This window comes from Bufo gargarizans, chromosome 3 (genome assembly GCF_014858855.1).
Source record: "Bufo gargarizans isolate SCDJY-AF-19 chromosome 3, ASM1485885v1, whole genome shotgun sequence".
Lineage (NCBI taxonomy): Eukaryota > Metazoa > Chordata > Amphibia > Anura > Bufonidae > Bufo > Bufo gargarizans.
Genome location: NC_058082.1, coordinates 205,890,003 through 205,908,428, shown reverse-complemented (window position 1 = coordinate 205,908,428; position 18,426 = coordinate 205,890,003). Strand labels below are relative to the sequence as shown.

General features: G+C 42.4%; 1 protein-coding gene across 2 annotated transcripts in view; it reads right to left on the bottom strand.

The window, feature by feature from the left end:
* LOC122931157 (multidrug resistance-associated protein 5-like) overlaps window positions 1-13,034 on the bottom strand; it is a 118,481-nt gene extending 105,447 nt beyond the window's left edge. The window contains exons 1-7 of one of the 2 annotated variants that reach the window (XM_044285146.1): window positions 12,888-13,034; window positions 12,373-12,497; window positions 11,559-11,714; window positions 5,218-5,365; window positions 3,758-3,991; window positions 2,622-2,795; window positions 26-173 (exon numbers count right to left, since the gene is read on the bottom strand). In XM_044285146.1, the coding sequence (XP_044141081.1) occupies window positions 26-173; window positions 2,622-2,795; window positions 3,758-3,991; window positions 5,218-5,365; window positions 11,559-11,714; window positions 12,373-12,455 (943 nt within the window). In that variant the 5' untranslated portion in view covers window positions 12,456-12,497; window positions 12,888-13,034. The other variant, XM_044285148.1, reaches the window with a different exon arrangement.
* Between the last annotated feature and the right edge of the window lie 5,392 nt (window positions 13,035-18,426).

Below are 18,426 nucleotides of genomic sequence, written 5' to 3'. Positions count from 1 at the left end.
ACACTGCATACCAAATAGAGCCTACCTTGAATACTGCACATGAATGTTTTCTCCCAAGCATACATCTTAATAAATCTGATGCTGGTCAAGATTTCATTCATAACTCGAATTCTTTGATCTGTGATTCCGATGCATTTTTTCCTAAAATATGCAGTTAGTTTTGATGCAACCATCTAAAGGCAAATAAAAGAGAATGTAGTGTACATGTAGATAGAAAGATAGATATGAGATAGATAGATAGATAGATAGATAGATAATAGCTATAGAGAGATAGATAGACATGAGATAGATAGATAGATAGATAGATAGATAGATAATAGATATAGACAGATAGATAGATATACATGAGATAGATAGATAGATAGATAGATATACTGTATATACATGAGATAGATAGATAGATATAGATAGATAATACACTGACCAAAAATAAAAACACAACACTTTCGGTTTTGCTCCCATTTTGCATGAGTTGAACTCAAAGATCTGAAACATTTTCTACATACACAAAAGGCCCAATACTCTCAAATGTTCTTCACAAATCTGTCTAAATCTGTGTTAGTGAGCACTTCTGTTTTGCCGAGATAATCCATCCCACCTCACAGGTGTGGCATATCAAGGTGCTGATTAGACAGCATGAATATTGCACAGGTGTGCCTTAGACTGTCCACTATAAAAGTCCACTCTGAAATGTGCAGTTTGATCACACAGCACAATGCCATAAATATCTCAACGTTTGAGGGAGCGTGCAATTGGCATGCTGACTGCAGGAATGTCTACCAGAGCTGTTGCCCGTGCAATGAATGTTCATTTCTCTACCATAAGCCATCTCAAAAGCCTTTTCAGAGAATTTGGTAGTACATCCAACCGGCCTCACAACCGCAGACCACGTGTAGCCACACCAGCCCAGGACCTCCACATCCAGCATGTTCATCTCTATGATCACCTGAGACCAACCCCCCGGACAGCTGCAGCAACAATCGGTTTGCTCATCGTCCTTATCGGGGTCTGGACCTGACTGCAGTTAATCGTCATAACCAACTTCAGTGGGCAAATGCTCACATTCGATGGCGTCTGGCACATTGGAGAGGCGTTCTGTTCACAGATGAGTCCCGGTTTTCACTGTTCAGGGCAAATGGCAGACAGAGTGTGTGGCGTCGTGTGAGTGATGTCACGGTGGGGAGTGGGGGAAAACTCCTGCCCGTATAACGTAGGAGCAGCTAGGCCTGGACACCAGGAAAAAGGAGCAGGTCACCACCTAAAGCCATCCTAATCCTGGCCCTGACTCCTAAAGACATGAGGGAACATAGGGGAGACATCAAGGTGACATTGATGTGGAGGCCCGTCCCACTGTACAGATGGTATATCCAGGATAGGAGCAGCACTCCAGCTCACACAAAGGCTGAAGGCAACTGACCTCAGGTTAACAATACAACATATAAAGAGCCAAGAAGCCACACCCAAGACACACCTAAATCCACACCAGCCAGATAATTAACCCCTCCAGCACCAGAAAGAGAAGGACCCAGGGGAAAGGAGGAGCCACCTACATGCTCTAACAACAGCATGTACGGAAACCGTGTCACGGCGCACACAACAGAGGCCATGACAGGTGAGCGGTTTGCTGACGTCAACGTTGTGGATCGAGTGGCCCATGGTGGCGGTGGGGTTATGGTATGGGCAGGCGTATGTTATGGACAACGAACACAGGTGCATTTTATTGATGGCATTTTGAATGACGAGATCCTGAGGCCCATTGTTGTGCCATTCATCCACGACCATCACCTCATGTTGCAGCATGATAATTCACGGCCCATATTGCAAGGATCTGTACACAATTCCTGGAAGCTGAAAACATCCCAGTTCTTGCATGGCCAGCATACTCATCAGACATGTCACCCATTAGGCATGTTCGGGATGCTCTGGATTGGCGTATAAGACAGCGTGTTCCAGTTCCTGCCAATATTCTGCAGCTTCGCACAGCTATTGAAGAGGAGTGGACCAACATTCCACAGGCCACAATCAACAACCTAATCAACTGTATGTGACGGAGATGTGTTGCACTGCGTGAGGCAAATGGTGGCCACACCAGATACTGACTGGTTTTCTGACCCCCCCTCCCCCAAGGCAAAACTGTGCACATTTCAGAGTGGCCTTTCATTGTCGATAGTCTAAGGCACACCTGTGCAATATTCATGCTGTCTAATCAGCACCTTGATATGCCACACCTGTGAGGTGGGATGGATTATCTCGGCAAAGGAGAAGTGCTCACTAACACAGATTTAGACAGATTTGTGAACAATATTTGAGAGTAATGGGTCTTTTGTGTATGTATAAAATGTTTCAGATCTTTGAGTTCAGCTCATGCAAAATGGGAGCAAAACCGAAAGTGTTGCATTTATATTTTTGGTCAGTGTAGATATAGACAGATAAATAGACATTAGATAGATAGATAGATAGATAGATAGATAGATAGATAGACAGACATGAGATAGGTAATTAGATAGATAGATATAATAAATTAAATCAATAGTATATAAAACAAATTTAAAGGAGTAAAATAATAGTATTGGAAATGAATGTATAGACATATAATAGGTTAGACAGATGAGTAATCTTACCATTAATGGATAAAAAAAGATAAATGCAGCAGAACCTATCAGTGCTGTGGGTCCCAGAAAGAATACAGTGTACAGCATTCCCAAGAGGGCAATTAAAGGACCAGCAGCGAGCATACAGCCAATTGTGGTAGCTTCATATAATCGATAGCCATCGCTGCTACACATGTTAACTAGCTGGAAGAAAACACACCATGATATAGTCATATACACCATCACATAGTCATATACACCATCACATAGTCATATACACCATCACATAGTCATATACACCATCATATAGTCATACACTATAGCGATTATCAAAATGCCTACTCATCAGTTTAGATAAATAAGGTATATTAAAGAATAAGACACACTATGACCTACACTAACCTACATGTATATAAAGCTGATGAGAATGGAAATGGAATGTTATCTACCAAGTTTCACATGACCTGAAAGCTGGAACAAGTTGTAATGGCCACGCCAGCATTACATTATGTACTATTCATCTGGTCATTGCACAATCATGTGTATCATGAAATCACTGCCTTTTTGTTAGAAGTGTCCCCGATGAGCTGATTACAGGGTTTCTTGCTGCTGGACGCTCCAGAGATCAGCTGTGGGGAGGACAGTAGCAAGTGTTCAATTTCCCTGTAGTCCATCTCAGGAGAAATAAAGCATTGTACAATGTCCATTGATATTACTGGGCTGTCCATGTAATCCACAGACAGGCCATGTCCTTCTAAAGAGAGGTAGCAAGTCTTCACAAGGGGTGCAGAGGTTCAAGTCAATTCTGGGCCCAGGATCCTGAGATGACCCAAAGATCCCTCTGCCACATAAGAAGATGTCAGTATCATAGAACGCAGATGATAGATGGGGCACCTTGAGACAGATTTTGCATGGGGGCTCGGGATCTTGAAGATACACTTCTGCTAACTATTGGGGGTCTCAGATGGGGAACTACATAGGAATTTACTCAGAATGATCTAATAAGGCCCTTGGAATGTTTTTCTAAACCAGGTCATAGCCAGTTCTGGCGCATCCATTTTGTTTTTCTTAATTTTTCTGTATCTACACTTGAAAATATAAATGTAGCCATAAAGACTTGATCAACAACTGGACGCTGAATTTTCTCTATTCAGGAGCTAACTTACCTCCCCCGTTGTAATATCCTTAGATACTTTAAGTTTCAGGATCTTTCTGAAAGCCAGAGCTAAAACGGCTCCTTTTAGTCGAATTCCTGTTCTGTAGTTCATTGCCCAGTAAAGTGCAAAAGACCAAGATCTTACAAGCTCCGCTGTAAAAATACCAAATACTACAAATAGCCCATGAAGGAGATTCGATTCCGTTGATTCTGCGTACTCAAGTAGTGCACGGATGAAGATGGCCTGTAGAGAGAGAGGCAACAATTAAGAGCATAAAGGGGGATTTATCAAAACTTGTACAGCTGACTTAGTTGCTCATAGCAATCAATCAGAATAATCCTTTCATTTTCCAAAGATGCTCTGAAGAATTAAAGGTTGAATCTGATTGGTTGCCATAAGCAACTAAGCCAGTTATCCTTTGCACCAGTTTTGATAAATCTCCCCACCAAATGTCCCAAAATTGTACAAGATACTATATGTCCCTCCAATCTAAATTCTGGTGAAGAATCTCCTAGAGGTATCCCTTGTCAGTTTTTTTTTTTAGTTTGAGCACTTTTTTTTTTAGCAAGGTTCCTGTTCTTTACTTATTTAGGATATAAGGTATATTTCTCAGATGCTTGACTAGTCGTTTCTATATTATGCTAAAGCGACAAAAAACCATAAGGGACACACATAAAATATCAAATCTTTATTTAGTAATCAATAATTACAACAACTCATTTAATCTAAAATAAATGATAAAATATAGCAGCAGTGCAGGCAAGCGCTGCGACAAGCAGCTCCCCTGCTAAACCACAAGGTACCCGATCCCCACTAATACTAATGCTCTATACATAGCAATGGTGACGTATTTCCCAAGGTAACTCCAACTAATATATCAACTGCTATGTATATAATCATCCACCATAGGGCCCAATCAAAGTGCCCAACTGTGGATATACTAATAGCAAGTGGCTAAAGGAAAAGAAAATAATCAAATACCTTGGTAGTCAACCAATGAAGAGATCGGACCTCTGGTCAGCTGGGAGCGCACCCGACGCACGTTTCGCTCCGCTTTTTCAAGGGGAGGAGCGTAACGTGCGTCGGGGTGCGCTCCCAGCTGACCAGAGGTCCGATCTCTTCATTGGTTGACTACCAAGGTATTTGATTATTTTCTTTTTCTTTAGCCGCTTGCTATTAGTATATCCACAGTTGGCCACTTTGATTGGGCCCTATGGTGGATGATTACTAAATAAAGATTTGATATTTTATATGTGTCCCTTTATGGTTCTTTCGGTGCTCTATTTGTCGTCATGCATTTTTCCATCTGTTAGATGGTTAAGTAGGTTGTGCTAATATATTATGCTAGTGGTGGCATAGTCACCCATCTATCTATTATTATCTTACTTAGCCATTCAGCAAGACTCAAGGAAGAAAAGCGACTACCTTTACAGCACACTCATTTTTAGACAAACAGAATAGGAACTCACAGGGCCAATAAAGGTAGCTACCATGGTGATAATCAGAGACAACAAAGCCAACAAGGATCTGGTTTGGCAGAAGCGCCATAGCACCAGCGTGAGAGATGCCTTCTTCTTCCCACACTTCTGGAGCTCTTCTTCCCAAAGTCTCTGTAGCCTGTAGGAAGAATAAACATAGTAGTCACAATACAAATATATTGCACTTTATGTGTACTGTAGCAAGTTTACTTATTTATTCTTTTATAGCATTTCTGAAATTCCAAGTATATAAAAAAAAAAACAGTAATAACAGTTAAATTTTTGTAAAGTGGGGTATGTTAAAGGATATATCGGGGAATTTCCCAAAGAGTGATCGTTCCTATAATAGCATGCAGTGAGGGGGAGTGGGGTTAAAAACTGTCTATAAACCCATCAGCATATTGCACTTCATGGCTTCCCTTATGCACAAATTTGCTCTGGTGTTTTTTTAGAGCCACTGCAAAAATGCAATAAAAATTGCTTATGATTTTGCCACACCGCATTCTTTTTAATGGACTTTTTAGGTGATATTTTAGTGTTTGAATGACATTTTATTTTCTACCTTTTTTCTCTATAGCTATTGCTTCAATATGCTGAATAAAAAAAAAACACTGGTAGAAAAAATACTGCATTTCATATTTCCCATAGAATTTGGGCAGCTCAAGTATGAGCCGAGCGCTGGAGTCTGCTCAATACATAACATGAACTACCGGCAGAGGGACTCTAGAATATGAGGACTCCCTAGCACACGCTCTGCATTGAGCAGACTCCTCTGCTAGGTTTGCACTGGAGCTACTCACTATCAATTTAAGCAAAATGACTAGGTTCATTCCAGTAAGTGACCTAACGGTATCCTTCACAAATGTATGCTGCCCCGACACTGGGCACCCCCACGATCTGCTGTTTTTGCCAGCTTTTTGGGAGCTGACATGCAGTAACCTGACACAGCTAGTTCACAATGGATGAAGTCTTCTGCTTCCGGCTCTGTCCTCTGTTTTGTGGCCAGTGCTGGCGGGTGCTGAAAACAGCTGATTGGCGGGGATGCCAGGTTCGGATCCCCACCAACTGATATTGATGGCCTGGGATTGTCCATTAATATCGAGAGACAGGAAAAACCCTATTGAAGGGATAAGGTATCAATATCTGATGGTTGGGGGTCTGACTCCCGGCACCCTTGCCAATCAACTGTTTGAAGAGGATGCAAGACTCCAGTGATGTCACATTCATCAGTCACATGGCCTAGGCACAGATCGATCCCACTGAAGTGAATAGGTCTGAGCTGCAATACCAAGCACAGATGCTATTCAATAGGCGGCACTGTGCTTGGTAAGCTGCGAGGAGACTGTTGCGTCTACAAACCACTGAACAGACGAGTTCTGGACTCCTTCTCTGATATCGATGACCTATCCTATTAAACACCCGAAAGAAACCTTTAAAGCAGTTCCCTAATATATATGTAAATTCAGGGTTTGTAGGTTCTTACAACTTAAACCCAATGACCTAATATTTTTGGAAGGTTACATTAATTTATTATTTACATTTTACTTTCTATGAGTTACACGACTATAGTTCCTCAGTGAATATGGTGGATTTTATTCTTACAGAATAACTTCCTCCATTGTTTGCTCTATTTAACGTAGGTGCCGGCTCAGTTCAAGGTTATGTTTTCTGCAGATTCATTGGGACTGTTCAGGTGCCAAGATGTGAAAGAACCATGTGATTATTACCAAAGTATCTTGAGATTATCAGAAACTATTTATGTTTTTACGGAAACAAGCCCGCTCTTCTAATGCAACCGTTAAGCTCTATTGATAAGACTATTCAGAACATCAGAAAAACCTTCTCCATGCTGTGTTGTGAAGCATCAACTTTAGCCAAGATAGACCTAAATGCTGATATAGGTGTGGATGAAGCACTGTGCCACAACACTGGAAGGAGGGGACAGAGGGGAATCTGTATAGGGATAGTGTTCAGTGGTAGACATAGAGGGGGAGATTTATCAAACTAGTGTAAAGTAGAACTGGCTTAGTTGCCCATAGCAACCAATCAGATTCCACCTTTCATTTTCCAATGGAGCTTCGAAAAATGAAAGGTGGAATCTGATTGGTTGCTATGGGCAACTAAGCCAGTTCTACTTTACACCAGTTTTGATAAATCTTCTCCAGAGTGGGTGGTGAGACCGCATGCGGTTCCCGAGACAGCAGTAGGCATAAGCTTGTCCACCAAGAAGCGTGTTGGTGGGCTGGAAGCTGGAGCAAGTGATTGAGTTCCTGAGTGGAAGCTACATGGAGGGTCTTCTAAAGCTGAGACCCAGAGGTCCAGGAGTTCTTGAGTAGTACAGCTTAGCAAGGCCAGAGTGTTGTCAATGGATAGTGAGTGACTGGATGCTCTGTGGCCTGTAAAATGCCCCATAGGTTCCAGTCCTGAGCAAGCAGTGGACTGGTGATGATCTATCCGATTGGTGGGGGTCCGACACCCTGCACCCCGACTGATTGGCTGTTTCCTAAACCTTATGGCAACTGATTGGGGGAGGTAAATTTTCAGGAGACTAGAAAACCAGGGCTGTGGAGTCGGTAGATAAATGCTCCGACTCCGACTCCTCAGTTTTTTGTACTTCCGACTCCGACTCCGACTCCCCGACTCCGACTCCTCTGTATTTAATATGCAAATGTATTTTATACATTCCTTGAAGGAAAGAAAGAAGTTCTTCTAAGCTCTTCTTGCACAGAGAGGTAGTTGGGCAGAAGCTGCTGCCTTCTCCTTTGTGTGCTGATCTTCTGCTGAAGACAGGGCAGTGGGAGGATCCAAGAAGGGACATTTATTTTAAAACATGATTTCCCTAGAAGAATCCCATAGTCATGTTTAAAGTTTAAGATAACATTCTGAGTTTACACGTTTTATAGCCTTAGCTGAATGACAGCAGTTTTTCCAATGGTTTACAGCAGGGATGTCAAACTCGTGGCCCTCCAGCTGTTGCAAAACTACAACTCCCATCATGCCTGGGCATACTACAGCTATCAGGGAATGATAGGAGTTGTAGTTTTGCAACATCTGGAGGGCCATGAGTTTGACATCCATGGTTTACAGCTTCAGTCTTGAACTATTGACCCTCCATTCCCTTCACTTATACAAGTGTCTCTAGTCCTGCAAAACACATATTTACTTAATCCCTTATCAGTGAGAGGCTAGGTAAACCATGGGCATTGTGTTCCCTGTAACATCAGAACACAACACAATGCAAAGTATATGTATTGCCACTCCTAATTGTGCATTGCGTACCATATAGTGAAGCATATGAAAAGCATGCTTCTTCACATCACTGAACGCGTTTGTTTTGCGGTTACGTGAGGCACTGCATGCATTGACCTTTATTCTTACAGTAGAGAAGTCATTAATTATAACTGTTTATGAATTCGGACATTTAAACTTGCTTTTTTATTTTTTTATTCCAATTTAAATTTAGTAGGAGTCGGAGTCGGAGTCGGTTCATTTTTTGCCGACTCCGACTCCAGGTACCCAAAATTGACTCCGACTCCGACTCCTCGACTCCGACTCCACAGCCCTGTAGAAAACCCCTTTAAGGTAGTGTGAAGATCCACTCAATGCAGGTGGCGGGATTCTCCTTTCTGCCGGTTCTGCATCTCTTTGCCCATAGGGTGCGCAATCTCTCCAGTTCTTAAAGGGCCACTGCGTGCACCTTAGTTCCCCCAAGCCAATGGGTGGCCGCCTTAGGGTAAACCACCTTCTCGTGTTTAAAGGTTCCAGAGCAATAGGTTCAAGTTCCCTAGTTGTCTGCACTACTTGTTTTGTTCTCTCTCCCATGAATCGACTTCTTCATGTCTCCAGTTTGACCCTTCTCTGCCTGATCTCCATACTTAACCTGACCCGCCTGCCTTGATTGTTGGACTGACTTTGGATAGCACAAACTCTGCTTACCCGGACCTTGGCTTGTCCCTGACTATGGTTTTGCCTGACCTTTTAGCAGCATTGGACCAAAATCCCTTGAGCCCACCAGATTAAATGATTCTGAGTGCTCACCCTCTGTGTATACACAGGTCCAATATTATCAGAGCTTGGGCTTACCAGAGGATCATCTGGTACTCTGGTGAGCCAGTCTGACCCTGCCCCTCTACTTTTCGCCCTGGTGTCTCTTGACCCCCATGGGTCAAGAGTCTACTGAGAAGAGACTATTCCAAGAGGTAGCAGCCTGGTGGTTCTCCTGCAGTGGAGTTCCGATCCCTGTATAGAGGTTAAAGGGTGTAGACCAGTGGGTCACCTTACATAACTCCCTTAGCAATAGCCCAAGTTTATTCTGTTCATCTGCATTTCTTAGTGATCCATGAGTTGTTTAGGAATGAAAAATGTAACTCACAAGAACCTGCACTGATAACATTAATGTTATATCACAGATGGGTAACATATGAAATTGGTAAAGTTCTGTAATATGGTGCTTTGAAATCTAACTCAGATATCAGTCTGAGGACAGATGAGTGCAACACTACTTTGTCAACTGCAGATCATATGACCAAACTGACCATTTAAAATGCCTCCCTTGCATATCAGAGCTTCTAATAGGAATTTCACTCTGATATTTCAACTCAGTGACTTCTACAGTGACATGTCCACAAGAGACACGTCACTACTGAAACCAGTGGATGGCTGCAGTGGAGCAGGTGACCATGCCCTTGCGGGAGAGGAAACAAACCATGGACCGCTAGATGGACACATAGGAGCCAGTGCACACTACCAGAGCAGCGGGGAGCAGGTAACTATGAATCGTTCAATATTGGAGGCAGGCTGGGGGTATCAGAAAAAAATTTGGTATTCCCAGAGAATACCTTTAAAGAGGTATTCCAGGATTTTTACACTGATGGCCTAGCATCAGAATAAGCTTAGTTTTTAGTTTATTGTTTGCTTACATAGTGCCAACATATTCCACAGCACTTTATAGACATTGCCATTGCCTTTGGAGTATGGGAGGAAACCCATGTAAATACAGGGAGAACATGCAAACTCCATGTAGATGTTGTTCTTGGTTGGATTAGACCCCAGGACCGGGGGTGTAACTACCATAACGGCAGACCATGCAACTGCTATGGGGCCCAGGGTAAGAGGGGGCCCAGTTTGAATAATCTCCTCTTCTACTAGAGGTGAAAACTTGGTCAGGAGTCTACCCTCTAAAGCAGGGGTGCACAATGTTTTCTGTGTGGGGGCCACATTGTCAGACTGAACCAATGTCAAGCGCCAAAAATAAAATTTAAAGAGGTATTAAAAACTGAAATCCTGTATTTATGGCATATTGAACATACAGTATAGAGGTGAAACTCGAAAAATTAGAATATCGTGCAAAAGTCCATTTAGTTCAGTAATGCAAATTAAAGGAATTGCATTAATGCAGCTTAAAATTAGAATTTTGTGAAAAGGTTCAATATTCTAGGCTCAAAGTGTCACAGTCTAGTCAGCTAATTAATCCATACCCCCTGAGCAAAGAGGACCTCAAAATCGTCACTTTGGGGTTTCATAAGCTGTAAGCCATAATCATCCAAATTATACCAAATAAAGGCTTGAAATATCTCGCTTTGCATGTAATGCGTCTATCTCATATGTTAGTTTTACCTGTTAAGTTGCATTACTGAAATAAATGAACTTTGCACAATATTAAAATTTTTCGAGTCTTACCTGTATACCAATAATATCTAGTTACAGTTCCAGGACTTCCATCTAATGGAAGAATTCATGAAAAATGCATTTGAGCAGCCACAAAACACAGACATACATGTCTGTTACCAGATGGTTGGGGGCCAAACAAAATGGTATCAAAGGCCGCATGTGGCCCCCGGGCCGCAGGTTGTGCACCCCTGCTCTAAAGGAACAACTTTTAGCAAATGAAGCAGTGGAAAAATGGCCCAAGGGTCACTGAAAAGGCTTTAGGCAGAAACCCTTCTGTTCTGTGTGGGGGGCCTGGTTTGATGCTCGCTATGGGGACCTTACTTCCCTATGTACACCACTGCCCAGGACCTCAGCATTGCAAGGCACCAGCTCTAACCTCTAAGCCACTGTGCTTCCCCATCAATATCTGATCGATGGGGATCAGACACCCCCCATTGATCAGTTGTACCTCTGGCAGTGGAACTACACAGCTCCATCCCGTCCTGTCCCCAGTGAAGTGAATAAGCAGCACTGCAGTAACCCCTGAACCCCCTCCATGCATCTAGTATATTGATGACCTATCCTAATATCTAATAATTGATGGCCAGAAAGATACATTAATAAACACTGGCCGATAGGACAAACAGAATGGAACAACCCGCAATCCTATAGATAGGACTTACCTCCAGCTGTTTATTTCTGACGCCTCTTGTGATGGCAGACCCCAAAGATCATTTATATGAAGTTTAGAGAGCCTGGCGACTTTTCTTGCAAGTGGAGTAATCCAATTTATAGTCATGAAGGAAAATAAGCCGGCATTATCAACCGGATGTCGGTGCCTGAAACATATTTTTACATAGATGACAGTAAAGGCAATAACTACAGTATACATTATGGCATGATATAAGTTTATCATGTATACCATAAATCCAGTTAATAAGTGCTGGCAAGCAATGACACTGTTTAGCAGTATGCACCATGTTTCCCATCTGGCACTATAGACAGGGCTCTGCCCAATGTTTCATGGCTTCTACTATATTAATAAAGTTCCTCTGCCTTTTTCCTGTTCCCACTGAACTTATAGTATTCATTTTACACAACTACAAAAGAACATATGCACAGGCAACTTTCGCTTAAATTTAAGCATTTCATCCCAACCCATGCAAATAAAACAATGCCATTTATTCTAAAGAGATTTAATTCCCCATAAACAATTCTGTTAACGGTCACCCAGCTTTCCCAGAAACTGCTGTAGCTTGCTACCAATGACCTTTTTGTTCTGGGTAGAAACTCAGTTTATTGGGTTTATACATTAAGCAGTTTCACTGATATAACTTTTTGCATGCTTTATATTTAAAGTATGTCCTATAGCGGTTTTATGCATTGTACTACACATTTTATGTATTGTGTAACATACAGCTGATGCTGCCAGCCATAAACCAGTGAAACAACATGTTCCCCACATCCTTCAGACTGACCCATACAAAGCAGGCTTACCTGTGTGTGGTGCGGAACGGCTTGAGTACTGGCAGGCTGTGCTGGTACCTGATGGTCCATTTTTCCTTTGCTGGTCTGTCCATGTTACTTGTAGAATAGTATAATCATGACGCCCGTTTCTGAACCTGTGGGTGAGAAGCAATGACACCGGCTCTTATAACCTCCTAACCTCCTATAACCTCCGTCTATTAAGCTGCTGCATCAAGTCATGACTCTGCAAAAAAAAAAGTTTCTAGTAAAGCAGCCTGGAGGGACATTGAACTCTATGCTAACATTACTATGATTGCTACTGTACATTAACCACTTATATAACACAAAAAGACTAAATGACTACACTACCCACTATGACGTCACAAAAACTGCTAATCTGTAATGTGCTCATGAAGGTGGAGGCTATGTCTGCCAACGTCCCCAAAAAGTTTACTCTCCTTATTGTCATCAGATATGATCCGCCAAAGAGTCTGAGAATAGAGAAAACCGACACACAACCTCAAAGTACAAAAACTGACACTAACACTAGGACCTGTTTACTGCAGCTGCCTCTACCGGGGAGCTCCAGACAAGGACACTGACGTGAAGGCTGCCACTCGAGAACTAACAAGAACTAATAGAGGTCCCATAGTAAGATCTCCCACTGCTTCCAGCTCAGAACCAGCCGCAATGTCTACTCGCTCCCAGTATGTGCCAGTCTATATATAATACTACTGTACAAACAGCACAGCTGACAGGTGCTACTCTGAACTTTCATACACTACACCAAGGAGTAATTCAAGTCAGCCTACACTGAACAAAATGGTCAACTCTACACTAACCTCATTCATTTAGAGGCTATATTCACATCTGTACTAGTTTTTCCCATGCTTCTGTTCCATAAAAAAATGGCAGCACGGAATCTGTCATATGACGGAAATAAATGTCACACGACTCGCAGGTATAAATATAGCCTAAGGGACATAAAGGGGCAGCTCTATCAAACCAGGGACAATGCCTTGTAGGTGAGCCCCAGCTGATTAAAAGTCTACCCCCACCCCCCCCCCCCCCCTCCACCATCTGTTGCGGTGACATTCTTTTATGTATTTATTGGGATCATCATAATTTTCGTTTTAAAACAATTAGTAAAGCAGAACATATAATGATCAGTTCTAAGTTGCACATCCCCTCCACTCTGCCTTGAAACATACTGTCCTGTTCACTTGGTTGACAGGACCAGGCATACAAATCGCCAGCCAGCCTGGAGTTCATTCTCAGCATATCAGTAGTACATCTTTTTGTCTTGGCCCCATCCCAAAGTAGACTACTGCGTATGCGCCAAGGATGAACTGAATGGCACAGGATTACAGGGCCTGGTGAGATGATGAATTAGCCGTCTAGTCCTGTCAATCAAGTAGAAGGGGAGTGGTTTGTAAAGCAGAGCGAAGGAGGTAAGGTGCACATAATGGCTAGTGGTGGTGCACTTAAGGACTAATTTGCATATTGTTAAAGAAGAATATTTCTCCTGAATGCTGCATTGGAATGGGAGGAGAAAGGTAGGCGTTAAATAAGATGGGGCAGCCCTACCAGGCATTGTGCCTAGTTAGATACTGATGAGCCTGATGACAGATGCCCTTTAAAGGGAACCTGTCATCAACTTTAGGCTGACCTCACTGAGGGCAGCATAAATTAGTGACAGAAATACTGATCTCAGCGGTGTGTCTCTCATGAGCTAAAAGTAAGTGGTTGCTGAGAACCAGCATCATAATCATTGCAGACTGGGCCTGGAAAAGAGTCCCGGCCACCTGAGAAGAGTCCTGGTTATTCATGAAGTCCTGCTCTCTCACCATCTGCTGATGATTGGCTGTTTTCTCCTAGACAGAAAGCGAGAAAACTAGGTAGAAGACTGTCAGTCATCAGCAGGTGGGCAGAGAGCAGGACTTCATGAATAACCAGGACTCTTCTCAGGTGGCCGGGACTCTTTTCCAGGCCCAGTCTGCAATGATTGTGATGCTGGTTCTCGGCAACCACTTACTTTTAACTTATAAATAACAGACCCCTGAAATCATCTCACCTGTCTCTACTTTATGCTGCCGTTAGTATGGGCAGCATAACGTTGTTGACGGGTTCCCTTTAAATATTTAATCTAGGGAATAGTAAGCAAAAAAAATATATAAAACTATGACAATGGTGCCACCTCCTGGCTGTAGCTGTGGGTATAAGAAGTATTACATATCTCCACCAGTTTATTGAAAGAGAATGGTATTGTTTGAGTTTACACTTTGTAAGATATTACCTGTAGTAATTCAGTCCCTGAGAACAGAATATGTCAATACTGTATATTCCTACTCCCTGGTCATGCCGCAACTAAGAAGATACAATCACAACACTAGATGCTGTTTCTACAATTTTCATTGATAGTTGCCGTCAATATAATCTTGTCATTCTGGAGCATTTAAAAACTCCCAGTCTAAATGCTCACCCAGATTAAGGCCTCATGCACTACGAACGTGCGCCGGCTGGGCCTGTGCTGCGGAGCGCAAATTTCAGTTCAATGCACGGGCACTGACCGTAGGGCTGCCGTATTCCGACGCGGACCATTCACTTGAATGGGGTCCGTGCCCACATCCGACGGTCAGCACTGAAAAAAGTAGTGCTTGCAATACTTTTTTGCGGTGCGGAGGCACGGACAGAAACCCCACGGAAGCACTCCGTGGGGTTTGGAGCCTCTGTTCCGCACTGCACCTTCTGGATTGCGGACCCATTCAAGTGAATGGGTCCACATCCATGATGCACACGGCCAGCACACAACCTAAAAGTACAAAAACTGACACTACCACTAGGACCTGTTTACTGCAGCTGCCTCTACCGGGGAGCTCCAGACAAGGACACTGACGTGAAGGCTGCCACACGAGAACTAACAAGAACTAATAGAGGGCCGCAATACTGCCACGGCCAGGTAACGGACGTGGGCATGAGATCTTACTCATAGTAAATCTGGGCCATTCTCTTTCCTTTTCTTCATCTGGCCCAAACCGCCATGATGACTTCAGTTGACAGAGTTTTCTACCAAGACATCTTCGGCCCTTTCCTTTTCTACTGCATCTATCCCCAGACTCTATAGCTGAGATCAGCAACCTTCGCCACGCCAGCTGCTGTGAAACTACAACTCCCAGCAAGCACACTTGCTTGACTGTTCTTGTAACTCCCACAGAAATGACAGAGACAGTGAAGCAAAAAAATACCAAACCTGGTGAGGGGAGCAAGTTCTTCGGCAGTGTCGTCTGTGTGCTTTTCTCTTTGGTAAGAGAATCTGTATTACCATCTCCAGAGTTTTTTCCTTTGCCAGTAACCGAGTAGTCCCTCTCCAGAAGTCAACAATTCCATCTTCTAATTTCACAACGGACTTGATTAATCTTGCATGATACAGGCATTCTGAAGGTCTCAAGTGTGGTTTGTAACGCTTACCTAACCAGTTACTACTACAGGTAAATGTAGCATGTATGAATTTTATGCATTCTTTTCTCTTCTTGTCCATTATTTAGTTCATTGATTTTAAGGTGTAGTCTTTGGGAGGAAAGGATATTAGCTATGCACATTGTGTAATGGCGTGATTGCAGTGAAGAGGTCAAACCAATATTATTTCTTTGCTCTTTCTTTTTTTATATATATATTTATTGCATTACTACTGTCCTTTGTTACAAAATGTAATGGAAACCCTAAAGGGAACCTGTCTCCAGGATTTTGGGTATAGAGCTGAGGACATGGGTTGCTAGATGGCCGCTAGCACATACGCAATACCCAGTCCCCATAGCTCTTTGTGCTTTTATTGTGTAAATAAAACGATTTTATACATGTGCAAATTATCTTGAGATGAGTCCTGTCCCTGACTCATCTCATGTACAGGGCTCATCTCAGGGTAATTTGCACATGTATCAAATCGTTTTTTTTACACAATAAAAGCACACAGAGCTACAGGGACTGGATATTGCGGCTGTGCTAGCGGCCATCTAGCAACCCATGTCCTCAGCTCTATACACAAAATCCCGGTGACAGGTTCCCTTTAAAAATATGTATAGATGCATATAGTTTACACTGTTTTAAAAGGAAAGCCAGATGCCCAAGAGCTTTTGATTTTTGATCAACAGGTAGTGCCACTAACTTTCATTAGCAAAAACAGCAACCTCAAAAAAGGAGTGAATTCCTTTGCGGGACTGCTACTGTATATTGCAATAATAATTGTCTATGAATGGACTTTTTGAGTGCTAATTATTAGTGATGAGCGGCAGGGGCAATATTCAAATTTGTGATATTTCAAAAATATTTGGGCGAATATTCGCCATATATAGAGATATCTCCAGTCATTATTTTCTTGATTGCGGAAATTGGCAATTGAAAAATCCCCGATAAAAATTTGCATTATGAAAATTCGCAATCAACACTACTCCTAAAGTCAAAGATATTGGAGCCTTCACATTGGCCACAAGCTAGAAGCAGGGAGGGATCATGTGTACTGGTTAAAAGAAAATCTCAAAATATTCGAAATTACAAATATATATCACTATATTCTAAATATTCGTGAATTCTCGAAGTGCCGATATTCGCACTAAAAATTTGCAATTCAAATATTCGTGATCAACACTACTAATTATCACCCAATAATGAATAGTCTACTTCCTATGGACCCTAGAACGTAAAAGACTAGCGCAAGTTCATATAAGAAGCTGTAAACAATCAAGCCTTAAAAGGTTCAGTTTCATAAATGATGACTCTTTGATTTAAGTAGCTCTGTAGATTTTAGGAGTCTTGAGACTCTTCACTGGAAACAAACTCTTAAGGGTAAGCACCATCTGGTTTACTTATACAGTATACTGAACAGTGTGTGCTGGATCTTGTCACATAACAGCTGAAGCTTCATTCAGGATCCTCTAAGAAGTCAAAAATAGTCTGACCCAAGCTCTATTTCTACAATTTCCTTACAAACACCAATAGGACATTGCTTGAATGAGATCCTTTCTCTCAAGCTGCAACAGCTGTAACAGCCTTCAGAGAAGCCCTCGTCTGCATGATCTACTCACTTAGGCTTCGTTAACATCTCCGTTTGGAGATCCAGCAGGCTGTTCTGGCTTAGACATAAATGCCAGACGGAAAATCAACTTGCATGCAGCGTTTTTTGGCCGACTGAAACCCGGCATATATGGCATACGGCATATAAATCAGCCTGATCACTGCCGGACCTCATTGGAGGCAATAGTGGTGAAGTAGATGTCGGATTCTGTGTGATCCGGCAGGATGCTCTGTGCCGGAATAGCCTGCCGGATCTCCAGACAGGGATGTGAACGAGGCCTAAGAAAGGGTATCCAGATGTAAACCTAAATACCAATAGGACACATATTTGACCCACATCTGCACAATAGACGTCTATAGGGACATTTCACTATGCATCTGTTATATGGGGCGATGGTAGTCTCACATCATTATATGAGGTTATATTTTAATGCTGTTGATAGTGTGAGATCCAGTTCTTTTTCTATTGGGTTTGATATATACAGTATACACAAACAAGTGACTGCAAGAATAATAGCGGCAGAGGTATTTTATATCCAAAAAAGGTTCAGCGGTAAGGTACCCGCAAAAAACAACTACTACACAATTAAAAAATAAAATAAAATCAAGGATATAGTAGTAAACTCACAGTGTGAATTGCTTTTTAAAAACCCTCCATGCGGGTAATTTGAGCATCAAGTAAACACATAAGCAGAGCTGAACTAATACTTCTTGTATCAGGAGACTTTTGTTGTCCTGCCAGTTCTGCTAAACCATGCAGCCTGTGTTGGACCCTCTTGATCTGATCGTACAACCTACCCTCTGGGGCTCAGTAGGATCCATTCAACTAAGCAGTGCTGTTTGTTCTGGATAATTGCCTGCTAGATCAGGTCACCTTTTGGGTCCTTTTACACAGGCATGTCAATCATGCTCATTTACTGCCATTGACATTAAGCAATCGTAGGAAGAACGATCGGTAATATCACTGTTCGTCCCCATGGAGTTCACATTGGTTGGCAGCACATACCCGGTCTACAC